General features: G+C 43.2%; 1 protein-coding gene across 1 annotated transcript in view; it reads left to right on the forward strand.

The window, feature by feature from the left end:
* Nucleotides 1-931: 931 nt before the first annotated feature.
* The window catches only part of LOC119441626 (longicornsin-like), a 48,088-nt gene continuing 26,353 nt past the window's right edge, over nt 932-22,666 (forward strand). Inside the window, exons 1-2 of the mRNA XM_037706231.2 lie at nt 932-1,138; nt 14,179-14,223. Coding sequence (XP_037562159.1) covers nt 1,093-1,138; nt 14,179-14,223 — 91 coding nt within the window. The 5' untranslated portion in view covers nt 932-1,092. The remainder of the gene's footprint in view (nt 1,139-14,178; nt 14,224-22,666) is intronic.

A 22,666-nucleotide genomic window follows, 5' to 3' on the forward strand; every position in this document is an offset into this window, starting at 1 on the left:
GCGTGAAAAGTGGAACTGCGCCGACTGCTACAGGCAATTATGAAAAAAAGCCTGTTTAGAAGGTGCCAGCGCTCAGACCACTGTGTTAGTTTATAAATACAAATACTATATATATATATATATATATATATATATTGAACATTTGATATTAAGACTTAAATTTAACCGTTCGGTTCTCTCACATGTGCTAATACTGTTGTGAAAAAATATTTCTTCACCTTGGCGCATTTCCTGAATGCGCTGAACATAAAAAAAAGGTATAGCAGGACATGAAAATTTGACATCAGCGCAGCAGGCTTAAAAAATGAACGTGATAATAAATGAGGTAGATATATCTCTATATCTATCTATCTATCTAACAATCTATGTATCAACGTGCCTGCCTGCCTGCCTGTGCTTTTGCCAGGGCTGTTGCATCAAATCTGCTGCTTACTTTTACCCACGCCCTGACGTGACCAGGGACCGTGTTCGACTCTTAGCCCGTCTAATTAAAGTGTCTCACAGTCACCCATGTGAAATAGCGACGTCAAAGTATACAGAGCGATTAGCAGCGTTCATGGACCCAAGAACGCCGCGTTTCAATGGTGGGCAGCAAGGCTCAGCTCTCTTACGCCGTAATGTTGAAAGAGAAATCGAGGCATTTCATATTTATTGCTTCCTTCGAAGGCATACATAAATAAATGTTTTACCTTCATTAACAGCCGAGGTACGGAAGTTTACAGCTCTTATTTTAGGCGCTTATAAGCACACGCACCTGTCCTACGTTCCACTTTCACAAACTCCCAAGTGCGAGGATCTCTACGCGTAGTCTTTTTCTCTGCCGCCATTCCTCATCCGCGTCGTTTTTTTTTTTTTTTTCTTCAGCGCGGCAAGCGCGGATGCGCGCTGACACTGATGAGGTCTCTTCCTTTCGGAAGCGTGACACGGACCCCGCTTTAGCGGCCATAAAGACTCGGCGCTCGGAAAACGTGCGCGTGACCGCCTAGCGCTCGTAGTTATTTGCGTTCCGCTCAGAGTCGCTCTGAAACTCGCAGCTGAACACGGCTCCGCAAAAACAAGACCGTGCTAAGGTGCTACTGAACTGAACGCATCATGAGCTGCCGGGCGACGACTGTGTGCTTTCTTCTGCTGGTTGCAGGTAAGTGCTCCGCGCCCGCTCAAACGATGCCTCTTTCGGGAACGTCAAAGAGGAGCTTGGCGCCGTACGTCGTCTTTTGGCTCAATTACCCGAACGTAACGACCCACGAAAGCTGTTTGGGCAAAGGCAGCGCCTTGTTACCCATGCCTCATTCTGAGTAGTGGTCGTTCCGCTCGCACTGTACATGCCAAAAACAACAAAAATAAGAGTTTTACGCAGTGTCTTTGAACACGTCGTTGCAATCATCTCAAGAGTAAATACTAAGCCTTCAGTCTCGTAAAATTTCAAGGTACAACTGACGGACTTGGAGAGCACACAAAATAAGTGCAAATGTATATACATACCCGCCACTTATACAATAATGTACACCAAGTCAGACTATATATCTGGGCCTCGTATTTATAAAAAAAGTTCTTGCAAAACAGTTCGCAAGAGTAGTCGCATAGTTCGCAGTCAATCGCACTGTCAGACATATTATGACCGAAGCCGGCCGGCTAGTGGTAAATGGCATCTAAGAAAGAAAAGCTTTGCGAAATTGCAGCTTGCGTTCGTTATCTTGAACTCAAATATTTGTTATGCAAGAACTGCTGCAATTTTATGACAGTATAGGCGACTATGACGCCTAGGTGACTATAATTATTTGTTTGCTTCTAGGATATTTCGTTACTGACAATATCAGTGGCAAAAGTGGGCGATAAATCCATCGCCAAGGCAGACATGCGCATGCTAATAACACACGTTAAACGTGTGAGAGGTAGTATCTTGAAGGCAGCAAAAATATGTGTAAACGAAGGTGGCGGCTATCAAGTTGTAAGCCGGCCTTCCCCCGTGGAATAATAGGTGAGTAATTCTTTATTTGTTGCTGATGTCCACAGCTGTCATCTCAACGTTTCTGCTATGTTCCATCAAAGCCAGGTAGATAAAAAGCCTTACTCTCTTAAGCCACAGTCGGGCGATATTCACAAGCAGCAGATCCGTCACGTCACAGTTGCCGAACCTTAACTATAAATCCAACAAGAGCGCGACTCCGTTCACAAATTAGGCAATGTGGTGGACCGCCTGCAAAGGTATGCCCAATTTCTCAAGACAGAATTCTAATCTCGGTACCGGAAAGCGTAACTAGATCTAAAAAAGTCGGGGAAGAGTGTCTTACTGACGCCGGTTGTCTCATCTATGGGTTCACGCATCTAGATTCTGGGCTGTGGAACGCACCGACAAGTTTCTATCGCCTCCTAAACTGTGCTCTGGGATTGCTGAAATATAGGTTCGCATGGCTACAACTAAAGCAACATCACTGTGTACATACTGAATAGGAAATGGTATAGGTTTGAGTAAGGCTGGCGTTCACAGGACCGAAAAAGAGGTCGCCTAAAGTACCCTATACGCCCAGACGAAGCCCGGCAGCGGCGCTAGGCTGGTGTGCCTCGCAGCTGCCGGGGTTCTGAAGCAATTTGGATGTGGAACCCCCCCCCCCCCCCCCCCCGCTCCACATTTTGCTATGACGCGCGATTTACTGTGCTTTTGCACAGCTAGGCATAGCATTTTTTTGTGCTACAAGAAGCTCGCTCGTTAAGCTACGCGCCTCAAAGCGTACGACACCGACAATATCATTGGACGAGACGTCAGTACATCGACGCTGATTTCCTTTCAACCCGTAGATCACCGATCTTCCATTACTGGGGCCATGAACCACGCCTGAGCGAGAGAAGAAACGTTGTCCGAGATCCAGCTACTCAAAGACGCCGCAGAACACCCGAGCCATCGGCGCAGTTGCCACCTTCAGCGGCATTCACTGTCACAGATATGCACACGATGCCCTGCGGTTGACCTCTTTTCAAACTGAATGCTGACGTCGTGCGCACGGAATACTACAGAAGGATACAACTGACTATGCATGTGACTGAATTGCCTGGCTCGTTTGACCGGTCCACCATACTGGCTATTTTGATGCCATCGCCTCACTTCAAGTTACTTTTACCGTCGGCATTTCCCGCTATAAGAGGCAGCGGCGTTAGAGCTTTCCAGCTTCCATCATTTACTTCATATAGCACGAAAATTACGACACGCAGGTCCGACGCGTGGAAGCTAATTTCCGGGATCAAGAATTATTATTTCTACTGCTCAGTACCGGCACTCGTACGACCGGTAGTCTTTTCATGTGATTCATAGAGTATTATGAAGAATTCGGGATCGGTAATCAAGCCTTTGAAGCCTTGAAGAGACAGAGAAATACGTTTATTCAATCATAAAAAAATTGAAAATTGTGCATGTATGAAACGGCAGCCCGAGTGGCTTTTCCGGTGAGGTGCCTAGATTAAGTTAATGGTTTCGCTTCTTATAAGGTAGGTGAGCAAGCTGTCATATATAGCTTTGCGATGTTGAGGGGTCCCTCTAGGAAGGATCCAGTCATTGAGTGTGACGACTGAGCTCTGCAAGGCAGATTCTTCGCAGTGAGAATAGGCCAGGACATGTCCATAGCAAGTGGTGTGCTGTGGCTGGCGTGCTGTGGTGTGCAAGTGGTGTGCCGTGGAAGCCTTGAAGAAACGGCTATTATCTATGCGAAATGGTGACAGGGAAGTGGATCACGTTAATGAAATCTGTAGGCATATAAAACGGAACAAAACATAAATTCTAGCATTCTCAAGTTTTTAGCGACAGCTTACCGATATCCTTAAAGAAGAAAACATGGTGTCAGTTTATACAAGGTGCACCAACGTTTTGACCGATTCTTCAAGCATAATCGGAAATTTCAGCAGAGGAAATAAGGGCTTAACAACCGAAGGAACGAGGAAAGGAGAGCCACAATGCTAAAGAACTCAAACACGGCATTATTGATTATAAAGCAAACGAATATTTGTTTGTTTGTTTGTTTGTTTGTTTGTTTGTTGTTTGTTTGTTGTTTGTTTGTTTGTTTGTTTATTGATACTGTCAGCCCTTTTTCTTAGGGCCATTACAGGAGTGGAGAAAACATAAATAAAACAAGCAATGTCAACACATCTGATTTAGGCAGGGCGTACAATACATCTGAGTACAACGTACAAAAAATAAATTGCAGCTCATATACATTGTAATAAAGAAAGCAGAAAAAAAACCAATCAATATCCCTTGAGGCATGTAAAAATAAGAACAACATACACATATAATAACGAAATCATAAAATCAGATGATTCACAAAGTCAGATGATTAACGCACCACGCTCTCGAAATAAATAACGGCATGCAAATTACTCAAAAAATTATTAAAAGAAGCAGACTGGACTACAAAATCGGGAAGCATGTTCCATACTTTTATCGTTCAGGGAAAGAAGCTATATTTAAATGTGTCATTATGGGTTACTGGTGGGGGAATATACATGCTGTGGCGATGTCTAGAGGATTCATTAGTAGAAATTTCGAAATAGTTGGTCCTATTAATTTTTATTTCATTATGGATAATAAGGAAAAGGAACTTAATCCTATCATACTTAGTCCTTAATTCTAAATTGGGAAGATTTGCAAGCTGACATAGTCTTGAAGGGGAGTGATGTCGACCATATTTGTTGAAAATGAATCAGGAAGCTAACCTCTGAATCCTTTCCAGTTTTTTACGGTTTTTCTCTGTGTAAGGATCCCAGACAATTTTCACGTACTCAATGATTGGTCTGACCAGTGTTCTATAGGCCAAGTTTTTAACTTCAGTGGTTGCTCTTTGTAAATTTCGCCTTAGGCTCCAAAGCGCATTATTCGCCTTCTTACTTACTTCTTCTACATGTCTATTCCAGCTTAAGTCACTTCTAAATAATAAACCCAAATATTTGTACTCCTCTACTTTTTTAAGCTTCTTGCCATGTATACTATAAGGAAATCGCAGGATTTTCTTTTTTCTTGTAATAGACATGCTTACTGATTTATTAGGGTTTATAACCATTTGCTAGTCAGAACATCATTTCATAATGTTTTCAAGGCTGCATTGTAATTTAATTTGGTCACTGGGAGATTCTATAGTATTATAAACAACACAGTCGTCAGCGAATAGTCTTATTGGAACAGAAATGTTGAGTGGCAGGTCATTAATGAAAATAAGAAATAATAGAGGTCCTAGAACACTTCCCTGAGGTACTGCAGATAACACCGGTTCTAGACTGGATGTATGCTCGTGTATTTGAACGTACTGCTGACGGCACTGCAAGTACGAGGTAAACCACTTTGTGAGGTTAGGATCCTTAAACACTGTATTAATTTTGAACAAAATTTTGGAGTGGGAAACTTTATCGAACGCTTTGGCAAAATCTAAATAAACGAGGTCCATCTGTCCGCGTGAATTTATCGTTTGGGAATTTATCGTTTGGGAAATCGGAGGTAACCTAGTTGAGATTAGGAAAAATGGAGATGGACAGGTAATTCCTAGCGTGGAACAGGTGACCACTGACCTGTTGAAGTAACAGAAAGAATGCCAAAGGAAAGAACATGCAAATGACAGCGGCAGATGCCTAGCTCGTGTGATGTGTAGAGTTGCGAAAACATGGACAAAAATATTACAAGAGACTGGGTGAATTCTTTACATCAAACGCAGAAAAATCGGGATACGGCAGGCGCCACATGACACCCGATGCACGTGCAATAAATGTGGTACCTTCACAGTTCTTGCTCTTGTCGAGGAATGAAGGACTGTTTACTGCACAAGTAATTTGAACGCCGCGTCTGCATAGGCAGAATAAACCGCTAGTGCTCCCTGACAAGGTTCAAGTATTACCTGCAGTTGAATTGCAAAATGAGTTTAGGCACGCCTTATAAATTACAGGAAACCTTACAGAAAACCTGGACAACTGGGACAATCTGTAATATTCCGGGACATCCAGCGTAAATTCGGGGGATTTTGCAAACAATGTTGCTAAAAACTAGGTGCAAGCAGTTTGGTAGATGCATGAGCGTAGCTGATACAAACATCGGGGCATTTTTCGAAATTGTGACATGTTCCAAAAATCCCTACTCTAGTGATGAGAAACAACACTTGAAGGTAAGGAACAGGGATCATAATACAGTCTTTGATTATGGGACCTCCTTTTGTATTTCATACCTATCAAAATAAGTAACCACATTGAAGCAACAAACTTTGAAACTTTGGAGTGAAGCAGGACAGGGGCAATTGGAGATCACTGGAAAAGGCTTTGGATTGTACTGCGCGTGCATTGGCGGATGAGGATGATAAGAGAACCATTTGAGTGGCTGGTTGGTAAGGATTCATTGCTTAATGAAGACGTTGTGTTGTAGTGAAGACCTCCCAGTGCATAGAACGTCATTCAGGACGTTTTGCTCGACAGGAGGATGTCAGAGCCACTGATGTATTATGACGGGTGAAACAACATTTTTCGCTATAATACTTACTCTATCAAAACACTCACATGGCATACCGTTGCTTCGGCAGATCGCAGTTGGTGAATAGATACTTTCGACCAGCTCAGGGAAACAAGCATGTGGTCGTGTCCACGCGCATACCACTTCAACATAACTATTTTTACTTCTTTAGCGGTGCTTTTACATTTGCAACCCCTTAATATGGGTGTTGCAATCACTACCCATCAAGGACGTAATGTCATCAAGGGAGGTAAACGTGGCTCCAACGATCACCTCCGAGAGCATGCCAACAACGTAAAACAGAAGTATGACACCAACCTGGCTTTGCATTACCGGTCTTCCGGGTGCAACCCAGTTTCACGGAAGTCACCGTCATCAAAAGAAAGTATGCCGGATTTCGTCGAATTTTCGTCTGGTCGAAATAGGAGCGAATAGAGGTCTGCAGCCCTGCAGCCACGTGTTACGGGACCTGCTCCTGCGTGCTCTTATACGTAACACCATCAATGCGAGAAATAATAATCTTGTTATAGTCCTGAGCGGAAAAAAGGAGTAATTTCGCAAGCATTGGGTACTTTCAACTAATTTATTCGACTACGCGCCCTTTTCAAAGAACCATTATTAATCCGTAGGTAGGTTGCTGAACAAGCTCACGGAGGCGGATTCAAAACTCCGGAACCTCACGTCGAATCCAATCACTGTATCTACTACGCCTACAGCAGACACGTTGCAGCCCTTGTGATGTTGATTTCGGCACATATAATGTGTCCCGAAGCTTACACGATGTTTTCTTAAAACTTCAGCGCTGCGCATGCTCAGCAAATTTCTTTGGTAATACTAGAGCTTGCCGCAAATGTCCAGATATACCAAATGAATGTCTATAATTGCGATTCCATATTCGTTGTAACTAGAAGTAGTAAAACAGCGTTGAAACTTTAGTGCGGCTATTAAAAAAACAGCCCTAAATGTAATAAATATGCTCCTAGGCAAAAACATCGTTTCATATGATTGTCATTATTTCAAAACTAGTCACTACTAAAGGAAACGTTCTCATATCATCAAACTGATTCATTGTATAAGAAAACTTGTATTAGATAGCATAGGAGAAAATACGCTCGTTCCGACTGAGACCTGTCCTTAACCGCCTCTTAACCGCAACGACAGATTTCAGCATAAGCGAACACTCTGATTGGTGTAACACAACTCTTTTTACAATGTGCACATAAACACCCTACATATGGTGTGCTTCATGAGCGCAAGAATCTTTGTAGATTTTTAATGGACCTTCTCAGCATAATTATGGATCTTAAACATTTTATTGGGTTTTTTTTCGCGCACCCCTCTATCATGCGGTGTTATCACTGTACATAAGTGCTAAATAGGTGCAGTGGAGGTTGTAAACACGAATAACGCTCCTTTAGCGCCTTTAATGCTGTAAAAATGTTCAATACGGAGAATTATACTTTTGGGAAAGAATACGACAAAACAGTGCATGGCCTTCATTCGAACTCTCTGGGGTGCCAGCTTGATTACTTGATGTAACAACTTTTTGGGCTTGAACGGATGACTAGCCTGAAGATATATTTATGTGAAAAGCATCTTGGGACTACGCGACTGCCTGACGCATCCTCCGTGCGTGACAAATCAAATGCAGCGTCATCCTTAGAATGCAGGCAGGGCCGAGCCTTGCAGTCTGATGACGACGACGTGGTCGCCGCCTGCTGCTGGCTTTTCGCGGATTCGCGAACGTCACCGTCGCGGTGCTCACTTGGGCAAACCAAATATGTGTTCGTGAACAGCTTTCGCGCTTGTGTATAAGTAAGCCGGGCGTGATATCGCAAGTGGCTTGCGCGAACTCCGCGAAAGATGCCGGCAAAGTTTTACGGCGCAGGTGTTCCGCTTCGTTAATGTGACAGTCCGCGGTACTCACGTGGCCAGGAGCTATAACTATAAAAGAGCAAAACAAGCGCCGCGTGGTAGGCGTGATCCACTGCTCTGAGAGGAGCCGACAGGCAATGGCCCCGTCTCAGGATTTCGCAATTTCGAGCCCCCATCGATTTCGATTTTCTATGTATAGTTTCTGAATTGAAAGAAACTACCACAGGACCTCATTTAAGCGTACTCAATTGAACCTTACTCTCAAGAACCGAGGTGAACTTCTAGAATCGCCTAAGCAAGAAGACGTCGTAGAAGTTGAATGCACAATTTTTTTGCACTTCAAAAGGCTGTTCCTCATGTCGCCCGTAAGCGCTATTCACCATGAGTGCATATGTCAATAATATCCTTACACTTACTGCACATGAATCCGCGTAATTTACCATTTTAGGCCGTTTGACTAAAAGTGTGACATATTACAATGAACAGTAAATTGTTTTATTGCGATAGCGATTATATGGTCACTGAAAGCGGATTTCTGCCGTCGTCGCCGTCGCCGTGAGGTTTCGTATGACGTCGACGGCGATGAAATCTCGCCGCGCGCTTTCACGGGGAGCGAACGCACGGCGCAGAGCAATCGCGCGTTCTTAGCCGTGATTCCTGAATGGCTGCAGAATTAAGCGTCCGTTTCCTCCTTTACAATCACCATAAGCATACAGCACGCGCGACTTCTTCCGTCGAGCGAAAGGCTGTGGAGGGACGGGCGGGACGGGAGGGGAGGCGACGTTTAGCTGCGGCACGAAATGCGTAATTATATAAGAACGTTGCGAGGCGAGATTGTGGTAAACACTTCCGACGCTGCTCGATGAGTGTCCCGTTCTTATCTCGTCGAAAACCTCCGAGCCGCCCCCAGAGGCACTGGCAAGTCACCAACGCCGCGCGCGTTCGGTGCCAACGCGAGCGAAACGCTGACGGCGTCGACAAAAGTTCTGCGCGTTGCTGGTGCTGCTGCATGTCCAAGTTTATACAGCTGATAAAACTACTATCCTTACTCCGTATAGCTCTCTACTAATTTGCTATCGCAATTGATGCTTCGCCTTTCGGGTGAAACTGAGACATCTTTTAATAGGCCTGTGCTTCATGTTGTGATCTACACGTTTGAAGGTGTATTTCATCCTACAATATTTTGTTAATGAATACATTTTTTATGTATGACTTGCGTTGCGCGGATAATGATAGTGCGCTTAAGCCACATGGAAATTCACAATAAGTTGGCGAAAACGTGGACAAAAATATTGCAAGAAAGTGGGTGAATTCTATACATAAAACACAGAAAATTAGGCTACGGCAAGCGTCACATTACACCCGATGCGCATGCAATAACTGTGGTACCTTCGCACTTGTTGCACTTGTCAAGGAATGAAAGACTGTTTACAGCACAAGTAATTTGAACGCCGCGTCTACATAGGCAGAAGAAACCGCTAGTGCTCCCGGACAAGGTTGAAGTATTACCAGCAGTTGAATAGCAAAGTGAGTTTAGGCACATCTAATTAATCACAGGAAACTTTAACGAGAACCTGGACAACGGGGACAATCTGTAATATTCCGGCACACCCAGCGCAAATTCGGGAAATTTTGCCAACAATGTTGCTCAAAACCAGGAGCAAGCAGTTTGGTAGACGCATGAGCGTAGTTGATACAAACATCGGGCCATTTGCCGAAATTGTGACATGTTCCGAAAATCCCAACCTATTTTACCTACCTGCCAACCTATATTTACCTTCAAAAAGACAAGATCGAGAAACATTGAAACAGAACTGATAGGAGCATTGAAATTTACAAAAGTACTAGGAACGCTATACAGGGTGCACCAACTCTCATGCACCAAGATTTAAATGTAAGCATATGCCAGCTAGCTGGACAGGACCACGGTAGTGTTGCTCGCTTTCATTTGGAGATACTCAGAATATTTTGCATTCCGCCCAATTACATAATTAGTCTTATTTGGTTAATGAACTTCTCAAATTATATAGTGAGATGAAAAGTGGCAATGAGAAAATTATAGAGCAACATGAAAAACTCCAGATACAGCTTTCAGTTGCTCAATATGTGCTACATAAAAGTGTTTCGTGAGCAAAACACACGCAAAGTGCCTCGAGCGGCCGCCGCGCACAGAACCCTAATGGTTGGAACTTTCTAAAACACGTTATTTTTTATGCCCTGGATTTCTCCCCTGATTGTGCATTTCCAGGTGGCTTAAGCGCACTATCTTTATCTGCGCAACGCAAGTCATATATCAAAAATGTACTCATTAGCAAAACATTGTAGGATGAAATACACCTTCAATCGTGTAGATCACAGCATGAAGCGCAGGCTAATAAAACAATTTACTTTTCATTGAAATATTGCGCAGTTTTAGTGCAAACCACTTAAAATGAGGAATTCCGCGGAATCCTGTGCTATAAGTGTAACGATATTGTTGGCATACGCACTCTTGGCGAATAGCACTTACGGACGACAAGAGAAACATCCTTTCGAAGTACAAAAAAAAATTGTATTAGTTTTCGTTGTTTTCGACAGCATAATGCCAGAATAGTTGCTGGTCAGGTGCTATAAAACCTGCAAGTACAGATAGTGTTTTGGTCAATGTAAGCATGGACGTTCCAGCGTAAATCAGAGGTGAAATACATTCAAAAAGTTTTGTACTTTTCCACCTGCAATCAATAGTTTTGAAAATAAATTCCCTGATGAGTATTGATATTGGGTGGCTAATTGCTGATGTTATTCTTTTTCACAGAATTTCCCATATGTTTGTTCCCCGTCAGTCCAAGCTGACAAGTTTAGAGCCATCATTAGGCATTTTCTGATTTCCCGTCCGCATCACAAAGAAGGCGCGCACAATCACGGACGGCTTTTTTTTTTCGATATCATTTTTGTATGTTAAAAAGAATAAGACCGGCCACTCTGATGAACATCGATGAAATATTGTTAAAAATAAGCATGCATCATTAATCTCTTGCTGAAACGAGATTAAAGCAAGTTCAGTGGCTCGCCATAAACTTACAGTAAGGTTTCTGGAGGAGGTTATTACAAAGAAGGTTTTCAACAGCTTTCCTGAAATAAAAAAAAGAACATTGCGACTCCGAATCAGTTTCCTTTGTTTTGTTAAAACTCGTGCAGGTATATATTATTTTACATTCACAAAGCTATTTCTGCAATCCTGGTTCATATTTTCTAAATAAAAATTGACTAGGTAAATATGAATTTCATAGCAAAATATGGCGTCAGTCAAAAGAAGTTTTCCTTTGTTCATACCTTCCAAAATATCACGCAGTACAGATGTTAGTCAGCAGAAGAAAATGCTTCTGTCGGACCCATTTAGTCAATAGGCACATTACCATTTTTAATTTCCGTTGGAAAATTTGCATAGCCCAGAATTAGGTTTAAAGTGCCTGAAGAAATCATCTTCATCATCAGCCTATATTTATGTCCACTGCAGGACACAGGCCTCTCCCTGCGATCTCCAATTACCCCTGTCTTGCGCTAGCTGATTCCAACTTGCGCCTGCAAATTTCCTAACTTTATCACCTCACCTAGTTTTCTGCCGTCCTCGACTGCGCTCCTCTCCTCTTGATATCCATTCTGTAACTCTAATAGTTATCCATCCTACGCATTACGTGGCCTGCCCAGCCCGATTTTTTTCTCTTACTGTCAATTAGAATATCGGCTATCCCCGTTTTCTCTCTGATCCACACCGCTCTCTGCCTGTCTCTTAACGTTAGGCCTAGCATTTTTCGTTGTGCAGTCCTTAACTTGTTCTAGAGCTTCTTTGTTAACCTCCAAGTTTCTGCCCCATATGTCAGCCCCAGTAGAATGCAATGACTGTACACTTTTCTTTTCAATGATAGTGGTAAGCTCCCAGTCAGGATTTGGCAATGCCTGCCGTATGCACTCCAAACCAATTTTATTCTTCTGTAAATTTCCTTCTCATGATCAGGAAATGTTGCTGGAGAAGATAGAATGATAGTCGATTTAGTTAAAGATGGTGGAGATATCGTGCATTAAAAGCTTGCAGCCCACTATACGCAATGCCTCACGACTTCAAGTGTACCAGAAAGCTGGAAGAACGCCAACTATTTACTAATCCATAAGAATTAAAACGTTAAAGAATTGAAGAATTAAGGCCAAACCCCAGATGCGCGAAAATGCACGCGAGAGCGACGAGCGACGGTATGAGCGACGAAACGGGCCGTTCGCGCGACGTGTCGCATGGTCGAAATCGCGCGATCGCTCGGTTTTTCAGATTTGAAATCCGTCGCCCGTCGCCCGGAGGTGCTGTGCTCAAGCAGCCAATAGTAAAACACCGGAACGGGATGTACATCAGTGACGTACTGCCGGTTGTCTCCACGTGCTTTTCGACTCGCAGCAACGTGCACACAGTGAGCAAATAAAGTAATGTTTATGCACGTGCATATAAAAAAACACTGCAGGACAATGATAAAAAAATTTATCTATTACTGTGCAACAAAACATGTCATTTTGCACTGAATATGGCTGACAACGCGCCACATTTGGTACGAGTAGACGCCCTCAAGCCAGCAACAATGGAGATCGCTCGCTGAAGCAGTCGCGTGAACGGGGTTTGCCCGTGCAAGCGACAGCTTGCGCGAAGGCGACCTACGCCGCGTCGTTTGTCGCTGTCGCGTGCATTTTCGCGCATATGGGGTTTGGCGTTCATAGACCCACTAGCTTGCTTTCAGTATTGCATAAAATATTCACCAAGATAATTTCCAATAGAATCAGGGCAACACTTGACTTTAGTCAATCAAGAGTACAGGCTGGTTTCAGGAAGCGATATTCTACGATGGATGATATCCATGTCATCAATGAGGTAATCGAGAAATCTTCGTAGTGCAATCAACCTCTCTATATGGCTTTCATAGATTATGAAAAGGCATTTGATTCAGTAGAGATACCAGCAGCCATAGAGGCATTGCGACATCAAGGAGTACAGGAGGCATACGTGATTATCTTGGAAAATATCTACAAAGATTCCAAAGCTACCATGGTTCTCCATAAGAAATGTAGAAAGTTACCTAACAAGAAAGGGGTCAGGCAAGGAGACAATATCTCCAATGCTATTTACTGCATGCTTAGAAAAGTATTCATGCTCTTAGACTGGGAAGGCTTAGAAGTGAGAATCAACGGCGAATATCTCAGCAACCTTCGGTTTGCAGATGACATTATCCTATTCAGCAACAATCAGGAGGAATTACAACAAATGATTGAGGGCCTTAACCGAGAAAGTGTAAGAATTGGGTTGAAGATGAATATGCAGAAGACAAAGATAATGTTCAATAGCCTGGCAAGGGAACAAGAATTCAGCATCGCCAGCCAGCCTCTAGAGTCTTTAAATGAGTATGTTTATCTAGGTCAATAACCCACAGGGGACAGAAGAAATAACGGGTAGTAAAATGATTTATAGGAGTATTGAGCAAATGTACACGCCCAAAATTGTAAACGCCCACCCCCAGGAATGCAGTGATGCGTCATATCCGTCAGACATCTACCTCTCTCTACGTTATGCAACTGTAGCGCGCACACAAGAAACGAGTACACAAGGCAAAGGTAACACACAAGCGCTGACTCGCAACTCAGTTTATTCTCCTTTCGCCCTCCCCTAAGTGTGGAGTATTTTCTGTTCTCGTTGACCTACCTACTTTTCTTCTACCTGCTGCTGTGTTTAGCTTCTAGTGGAGATGTCACAATCTTGCAGCATAACTTTCATTGCTTTTCAGCGAGAGATCTAACCTCAACAATAAACTCTATTTCAGGATGTCTAACGGCCGTCATGAGTGAAGAAGCCCACTTGCGCTCACGTGAGTAACTCATTTTTGCGCTGTGAACGGTAGTAAGCGGCTGTTTTGTTTAAGGGCGCTAGAGTGGCACAATCTGGCAAGGTATATACTCACGTCCATTGAAACACTACTATCTGATTCAGTTGCGAAATAACAGAAATGTTCGCTGATTATAAGCAAGATTACCGACCCACTTCGCTGAATAATACTCCTCACCACCTCAAGAAATGTGTATTACAGGCTCTACCAGACGCTTAAGGAGTGGCACACTACTCAAGTTCAAATATTCTACAGAATGGAAAGATCAAGCACCTTTCATCTCCATGACTCTTCGGAACGAATATGTTCGGTTTTTTAATAGCGGAGCGGTTTAAGCGTTTCATTTCTCCGCGTAGCGTTCGCAAAAACTCGCCTAGCGATGACGTCACTGCTCACAGCTGCGCCTCGCTTCACCTTGCAATAACCTATAGATAGCCAATCAATATCTAATTGGTAATCAATCAATTATCAAGAAATTCTAGAAATTCCTGGGGATCACTTGGTAGTGCTTAGCCTAGCCCAACTACGTGGCCAATACCTTGCGATATCCAGTCGATAGCTAATCAAAAGGTAATCGATAATAGATCAATAATGAATAAATTCCGGAAAATTATAACCCGTAAGGCCAGCACCAGCTAGGTGCCGATCAGCTCCGCTGTTTCTTTAGCCTTGCGCCACTAGTGCACGCTACGCAAATTTCTTCTGTACGTAATTTACATTAACTCTTTTAAATTAACTCGTTGAGTAGATTCATGCTCCAGTGATAATAAGAGACTATATTCTTGGGTAACCTGTAAACGATAGGCTTGTAATCACCTCATAAAACCCTACGCCACAGCACAACACGGATACTAAAGAAACATCGGCCACGAAAATAAAACCGCGCGAAATTTATATCGGTCATTGGAATCGTAAGCCCCGCATGTTTTTTTTTTTTGTTTTTTTTTGTTTTTTTTTTTCACAAATGTTGTCTCCCGTGCTTGAAAAACTTGTAAGACCCAAAAGGTTAAGACGACATCCTTCATGTGTGGTTGTTTGTGAACGTTTTGCGCAAGGAATAATATTGTCGCACTGCCAGTATCATCATATTTATTGAACCGTAAAAGCCACTTGGAGGGCATTACACCAGAAGGGAGGGGAAAATCAGGCGCCCTTCACTAGTTTCATCACGGGGGTCGTCTACGATATCCCTCTGAGCAACGGTGGATCCTACGTTGATTCAACGATCGCCTCCCGGAGCATACCAACAACGTGAAACGGAAGTATGGAAGCAACCTGGCTTCGCATTACCGGTCATCTAGGTGCAGCCCAAAATTCCAGGGATTCACCGTCATCTAAAGAACGTACGCTTGATTCTGGGAACGTATGCTGGAGCTATAATTCGCCTTCAGCAAATCCTCTTTACAATAGGTTTACTCACTCCATACTAGACAGACGTAGTTACATCCTGCGTTTAACAAATATTTCCCGCATGCCATAGGTGTCTTGTGTTCACATATTCTAAACGGAATGCATGATGACTGTATGACGACGATGCCGTGATGACGACGGCACGATGAGAGTCGGATGACAGAGCTTGAATGACGAAGATGCAACGCCCATGACGGCATCACCCCGCGAGCACATACCATTTCATCGCCAATTTACCCAGAATAAGTGAATAGGCTCACTCCTGAGTCAATCCGCCGAAGAATGGGTGACGGCGACTCTACCGACGGTACAGAAATGTCCGAAGCTTCATGTTTGGTGACGGTCCACAGAGTACGCGAGTGACAAGAGATAATACGTCTTTGCTGCAGGCTATTAGAAAGCACAAAAGATCTACTTTCGAAGCGCTGTGTGGCGCAAGAAAAAATTATTGCAACTGAGTGCACCAGCGATTGATTAGGCAGGAAATAAACAATCAGTGACCACACCGCGGAACGTTACTGAGTCAAAAACACGACAAGCCGCCAGCTTCAACGAGATTGCCAAATAAAGAGCGAAGAGCAACCGACAGCGATCTTGATTTCATTCATAAGCACTAAGTTTAGACAGCTTGGAATACTATTCTAGCCCCGCTATACGGAGCAAGCACCGTACACGTTGCCAGCTCCGTTAGGACAAAGCGTAATAAACTCCTAAAGTGCACACATGTCTTTTAACGCTATGGCCAAAGCTTCGTGTCGTCCACCCAGCTCCGTCTACATTAACCGCTTAAACTCAGATTTGCTGAGCTACACCGGGTCGTCATGCACGTACATTGTAAACACAGAGGAAGCTGATGCAAGCATATGATGCGTCACCACGTAATCAAACACGACGACGCCCATGGGAGTTCCGTGAAAAGAGTCTATAAAGAACTATTTGAAATAGTGAAAATAAAACACTGTAGTGCCGGAAATGCTCGTGGTATTCCAGAATTTGCATGGGCTAAGAAACATGTGGTTCACATATGCGTCGTAGTTACAGTATGCCGTATAATTTAACTCACGGTATAGGGTAACGCCTGCAGTGCATCGCGAGCGTCTTATTGTTGTCTCCGTTTTGCCTGTGTTCCTGCCGCTCTTGTAAGAAATAAACGTTTTACCTTCTTGGAACGCGAGGTGAAAAGAAATCTGTATTGAAATTTGCGCATATATTCGAGCTTATGCACAGAGGGTGACATAAGCGAGGATATCTGCACTGCACGTGAGCACAAATATGCTTGTGCAATACAGCAATACAGTCAGCGGTGTCAATTTGCCCGCTGAATGAGGCAGTGATTTTTGTTGATTGTCAAGAATGCTAGTAATGTTCTTCCCCATATTTAAGATATCAGTCCTACGACCTGAAATTCATAACGCTCGAAACAATATCCACTCATTTCAAAGAATACTTTAAGCAAAATATTGATGCAAGATAGTGTCAGACTTGGGCAAGCAATAAGGCGGAGGAGATCTAGTGGTTTCTTCATCACCTGGATGCACAAGGATACCTCTGAAGACGGGAACACTGAACGGCCAGTCGGAAGCAGTCACTCCGCACCTAATAATAATCATAACCTAACACCCGAGCCCCTCCTATAAGCGACATACGAGAGCACATATCTGAAAGCATAAACACTTCGTATATACATAACGGGTGGAGCAAACTGAAATTTTGCGTTTACCTTAATATGTTTCAAATCTAGCTAGCGGCTTCTATGTAAATTTTGTTCAACAAGAACAACTGATCTTACGTTACTTATTTATTTACATATTTATGAATACTGCGGTCTTGAACACAAGAACATTGAAGGTGGGTACACATGTTTGTACAGTACCATATTGAGACATAAATGAAATACATCCATGCGAAGGCTTCAACAACACATAGACATAGCAGAAAATTTTTCACTAATGTCATCACGCGCAAAACCTTAACAGAATATTGATTTCAATGCAAAATTTACCAGCACCGAATATGGCTCAGAACGCACACACAAAATAAAATTACGAATTATTGAATATGCGCCTTAAACAATAACAATGAATTCTGTGTTACTACACTATTATCTAGGTTGTTCGAGTCAGTTATGGTTCCAGGAAAACAGGAATATTTGTGACAGTTATTTCTTGTTAGTAATGATTTTACTGAGAGAGAATATCGCATGCGTGTAGCGTAACCACTGGAATAACTAATTATTTGCGAAGTGTCAACATTGTAGTGCCTATTGACCAACTGTAAAAGGAATTTCAAGCGACGAATACGATTCCTATTAGTAATAGACGGTAAACCGCTTTTTCTTAGAAGGTCCGTGATCGATGTACGTCCATAGGAATTATCATAAACCTCACTGCTTTTTTTTCAACCCTTTCGAATTCGTAAATGTTAGTTTAAGCGAAAGGGTCCCAGATTATTACAGCATATTCTAAGATTCTAAGCATATTCTAAGCTTTCTAAGCAAGTAAGCGAGTTTCATGGAGTAGCGTACCGTAATGCCCGCCATTAAAAAGAACAGTTTACGAAGAGCATTAGCATCAATATCAAGAAAGGTTATTAGAAATCCAGAGGCTGAGATACTTGTAGCATGTGACTTCGGAAACTGCGACCAGTGATACCATACTGTTAACGGAAAGGGTTCCTTTGAAGTGTTATTCTCATATATACTGTTTTATCAAGATTTATCCCATTTGCCACATGTCACACCAACATTTTACCTCTTGAAGGTCGGTATTTAGCCTAATTTGATCCTCTATGAAATTTATTGTTCATAAAAGACACAGTCATCAACGTATAACTTAACACGGACAGAAAAATCACGGAGAATATCATTTATAAAAATAATAAACAAAAGCGGTCGAAGAACAGATCCCTGGGGGACTCCAGACTCCACCGGGGCGCTTTGGGAATGGGCCTTATTAATAGAAACAAATTGACGCCGGTTTGACAAGTAGGCCTTGATCCAGGCTGTTAGCTTTTGACTTGTTATTATGAAACTGAATTTATGAATAAGTTTTCTGTGCGAAAGCGTGTCGAAATCCTTGCGAAAGTCCGAATATATTGCATAGGTTTGTTTTCCTTCGTTAGTTGCTCCTGAAAAAGCGTAAATAGTCTCTACCAGCTCAGTACATGTCGCGTATCCCCTTTTGAAGCCATGTTGGACTTTTGATATTACGTTATGTTCTTCTAGAAAGTCAGTTAAATGTTTATGAATAATATGCTAAAGTAGCTTACATGCAGTAGAAGTGAGATTGGCCGATAATTTTGTCTACATTTTTTGTCACCACGTTTATGTAGAGGTTTAATTCTTGCGACTGTCCAGTCATCTGGTAAAGTACCTTCCTCAAGCGTCCTTCTGAATATGACGCATAAATATTTGGAGCGCCATTTAGCATACTGCTTTAGGTAAGCATTTTGAATGTCATCTTGACCTAGTGATTTCTTCAACATCAAGTTTTAACAATATATTAAACTCTCCATTTTCAGATATGATAACATCAGCGATAGGAGTTAAAGATAAACTAATGGTGGTATATAAACATTGTCAACACTGAAAGCAGTTTTGAAAAGGTTATTAAAGGCAACGCACGCTGTATTATCATCCCGTACACAAGTGCCATGAATTAGAAACACGTCCGTTGAGATGGTGTTACAAAGACTTTGTGTGGTACTAGTGAAATGACTAAAAAAATTTCCCTCAGTTTGCGCCTGTTGCCTTGAGGTATATTTTGCAAAAAAACTGAGGCTGGCGGAATAGCCTGACGCAGCAACAAGAGTTCGTGACTGCTAGACAGTTAAGTCTGTGCATGAGCCGGTTTGAAGTAGTCCGAGTGGACTTGCATCATGAGAATAAAATCTTCACAGCAACCTCCTTGCTTCACAGAAATGAAATGTAGCAGGCGGTAAGTTGTAGCCTGCGCTTTAGCCTGCACTATATTATCGGTGCCGTCGACAAGAAAGCCCGTCGCAGAATAGGATCGCTTGCTGTGCGGGCCGGGGAAAGTCTAACGCTCTAAGTAGAAGGATCGACGACCAACTCTGGGCGACCCAGCAAGCCTGCGAGGCGGCGAAGAGGCAACACCTCGACGTCCCCACGTGGGAGGCCTAGGCCCAGCCACCACCTCTTGCTGGTTTTAATAAAGTTTATTTAGTCAGTCTTAAATTAAATGTGAGGGTTACAGCGAGCTGCGCCCCTAGCGCATCAAGGGGCCGGAAATCGGGCTTTGTTGCGGGTGACGTGGCCTTCGTGCCCAGATGGCTCAGGACCACTGAATTATCGTACGGTCTCGTGACTCACCTTAAATGAACTCTTACTTCACAGATAATACTGACCGGCTATTTTCGAGCTGCTAAGTTAGCCTATCACTTCACACTCCTCACAAAACCAAGAAATTTAGAATAGTAAGCTGTTGGGCTAGTTGGTTTGACATTGTTATAACTTGCGAACGAGAGCGAGGAAGTGCCGCGGGAAAAGAGACCCAGACAAGGAAGTGTTATTTAAAATTTCGGTATTTAACTAATGCGTATATCCTCGTCATTTTTCAGTATTATAGGGATTGGTTGGCCTAGCTTAAGATTGTAGCATTATTTTGCCGGTGTTTAAGGCGCAAATGAACCTTTTAAGGTGAGCCGAACATTTGATAATGACCTCGTGTGATCTAGCTGAGAGCTTCATGCTTTGCATTAATATTCAGGAAGAATCATGTCACCGAAACTACGCCCTGCATGACGCGTGTTTGCAGCCGGGTTCATCTCTCGCGCTTCCACTCAACACGCTGCACCATTTAGCGGGCACCGCGGAAGTTGCACGTGACCCCTGCGTGAATGTATATTTCGACGACAATGTCTCCATACTTAAGACACAGGTTCGATTCTACCCAGCAGCGGATAAATTTTAAACAATTATTTTGTCATTCAAGAGCGGCAAATGCCCAAAGGCACTTACTCAGCGACTTAAGTTGGCATCAAAGAAGCTCAATAAAGAGCAGCAGAGGCCCAGCGGCGCCGTCCCCGTCACTCAACTTGGCGTCAAAGAAACCGGCACACATCCTGTGGCACATACTGTCGTATATTTGGCTTTGGTTTGGTGATCACTGCCACTGGCACCACTACACATACATAGTGAGCCAGTTGGCGTCAATGAGGCTGAGCAAAGCCGATGCATAAGCAAAGGCACATACCAAGTGATGCAAGTTTGCGTCAAAGAGGTTCATTGAAAAGAGGCACATACCCAGACACCCACTTTGACCCGACGGTTTGTTTCAAACCCCACCCGCCGTGGTTTCTGAGTGGCTATGGTGATGGGCTGCTAAGCATGAGGTCGGGGGATCGACTCCCGGCCACGGCGGCCGCATTTCGATAGGGGCGAAATGCAAAAACACCCGTGCACTTAGACTTAGGTGCACGTTAAAGAACCCCAGGAGGTCAAAATTGTTCCGGAGCCCCTTACTATGGCGTGCCTCATAATCAGATCGTTGTTATCGACGTAAAACCCCATAATATGTTTCAAACCTTGTGTACTCATCACATTAGCCCGATGCTGTAACAACTACACCATGGACTATACAGGGTGTCCCAGCTATCACGCAGCACGATTAAAAAAATAAGGAACGACGTTACGCGAGGCAAACCTAGCGCGTATTGTTTTCGGTACAGTGTACTAGCCGCCAGTAATTTTTTCGTTACTGTGATTTAGTTACGTAATTGTAATTAATTATCTAACTCGAGGAGTACTGTCCTAATTGTCAAATTATCAATGGGAAAATTGTAGAGCAACACGAAAAACTCCCAACACAGCTTTCTGTTGCTCAGTACGTGCAACATAAAAGTGTTTTTTCGTGCGTGAAAGAAGCCCGCGAATACACACAGAATTGTTGCGCGGAAATTGCGTGTATTCGTGGGCTGCTTTCGCACTCGGAAAAACACATTTATGTAGCACGTATTCAGCAACAGAAAGCTGTATCGGGGGTTTTTCATGTTGCTCTACAATTTGACAATTAGGACACTACTTCTCGAGTTAGATAATTATTTATAATTGCCTAATTAAATCTCAGTAACGAAAAAATTGCCGGCGGCCACTCCACTGCACTGCACTGGAAACAATACGCACTAGGTTTGCTTCGCGTAACGCCGTTCCTATTTTTTGTTAAATCGTGCTGCGTGATAGCTGGGACACCCTGTATGTGTGTATACAGGGCCCATATTGGCAGGAAAACGGTTGGAGTCGTCGAACATAGATAGCTCACTACATAATTATGTTCGCACAAAACATTCAGTGACACAGTCATCACATTGCATCTGGAGCCCGACTACAGCTGAACGTCCGGTTACATGTTACCTTGCTTGGCCATACGAGTGGCACACCTGTGTAGAGCTGCTTTAGTGAGGTGCTTTTCGCCACTTAGGCTAATTTAGCACAGAATTCAATGGACAAGGTCGAGTTCATTCGCAACGTTGGTTTGCAAGCGTATTATGCAAAATACAAGCCCTGACAAAGTTGCTACAGCGTTCATACGCGTCAAATCATTGTATAGAAAGGGTAACTGCTGTTTTCATGCAAGCCTATTTTAGGGTGGTGGCAACCACGTTCTGCAGAAACCATTGAAGGTGATCGTCAATGTAACCAAATAGCTGAACGCTTCCAGAAAGCTAATGGCTTCATTAAAACAATGGCGCCCTTGAAGGCGCACATTTGATAAACTAACAATATTTGGGAAGGGTATGTTGTTTCAAGGTGAGAGAACAGGCTAGTTGGCAATCCATGATTTGCACAGCGTGACAGCAGACAAAGGACGAAAAGACATGACAGAGACAAGGGCTGACTTCCAACCAGAATTTATTTTCGGGAAACACACACACATACATAGGCTCACCTGGTCAAAATCGAAACTGCCAAGCCTGCTTTAAAAAAAGAAATTTGGCAGATAGACTTCAGACTGCTTACGTGTGGGAATGTTAAAGCATTATATCGTTTGTAGACCTC

The sequence above is a fragment of the Dermacentor silvarum genome, chromosome 2 (assembly GCF_013339745.2).
Source record: "Dermacentor silvarum isolate Dsil-2018 chromosome 2, BIME_Dsil_1.4, whole genome shotgun sequence".
Classification (NCBI taxonomy): Eukaryota; Metazoa; Arthropoda; class Arachnida; order Ixodida; family Ixodidae; genus Dermacentor; species Dermacentor silvarum.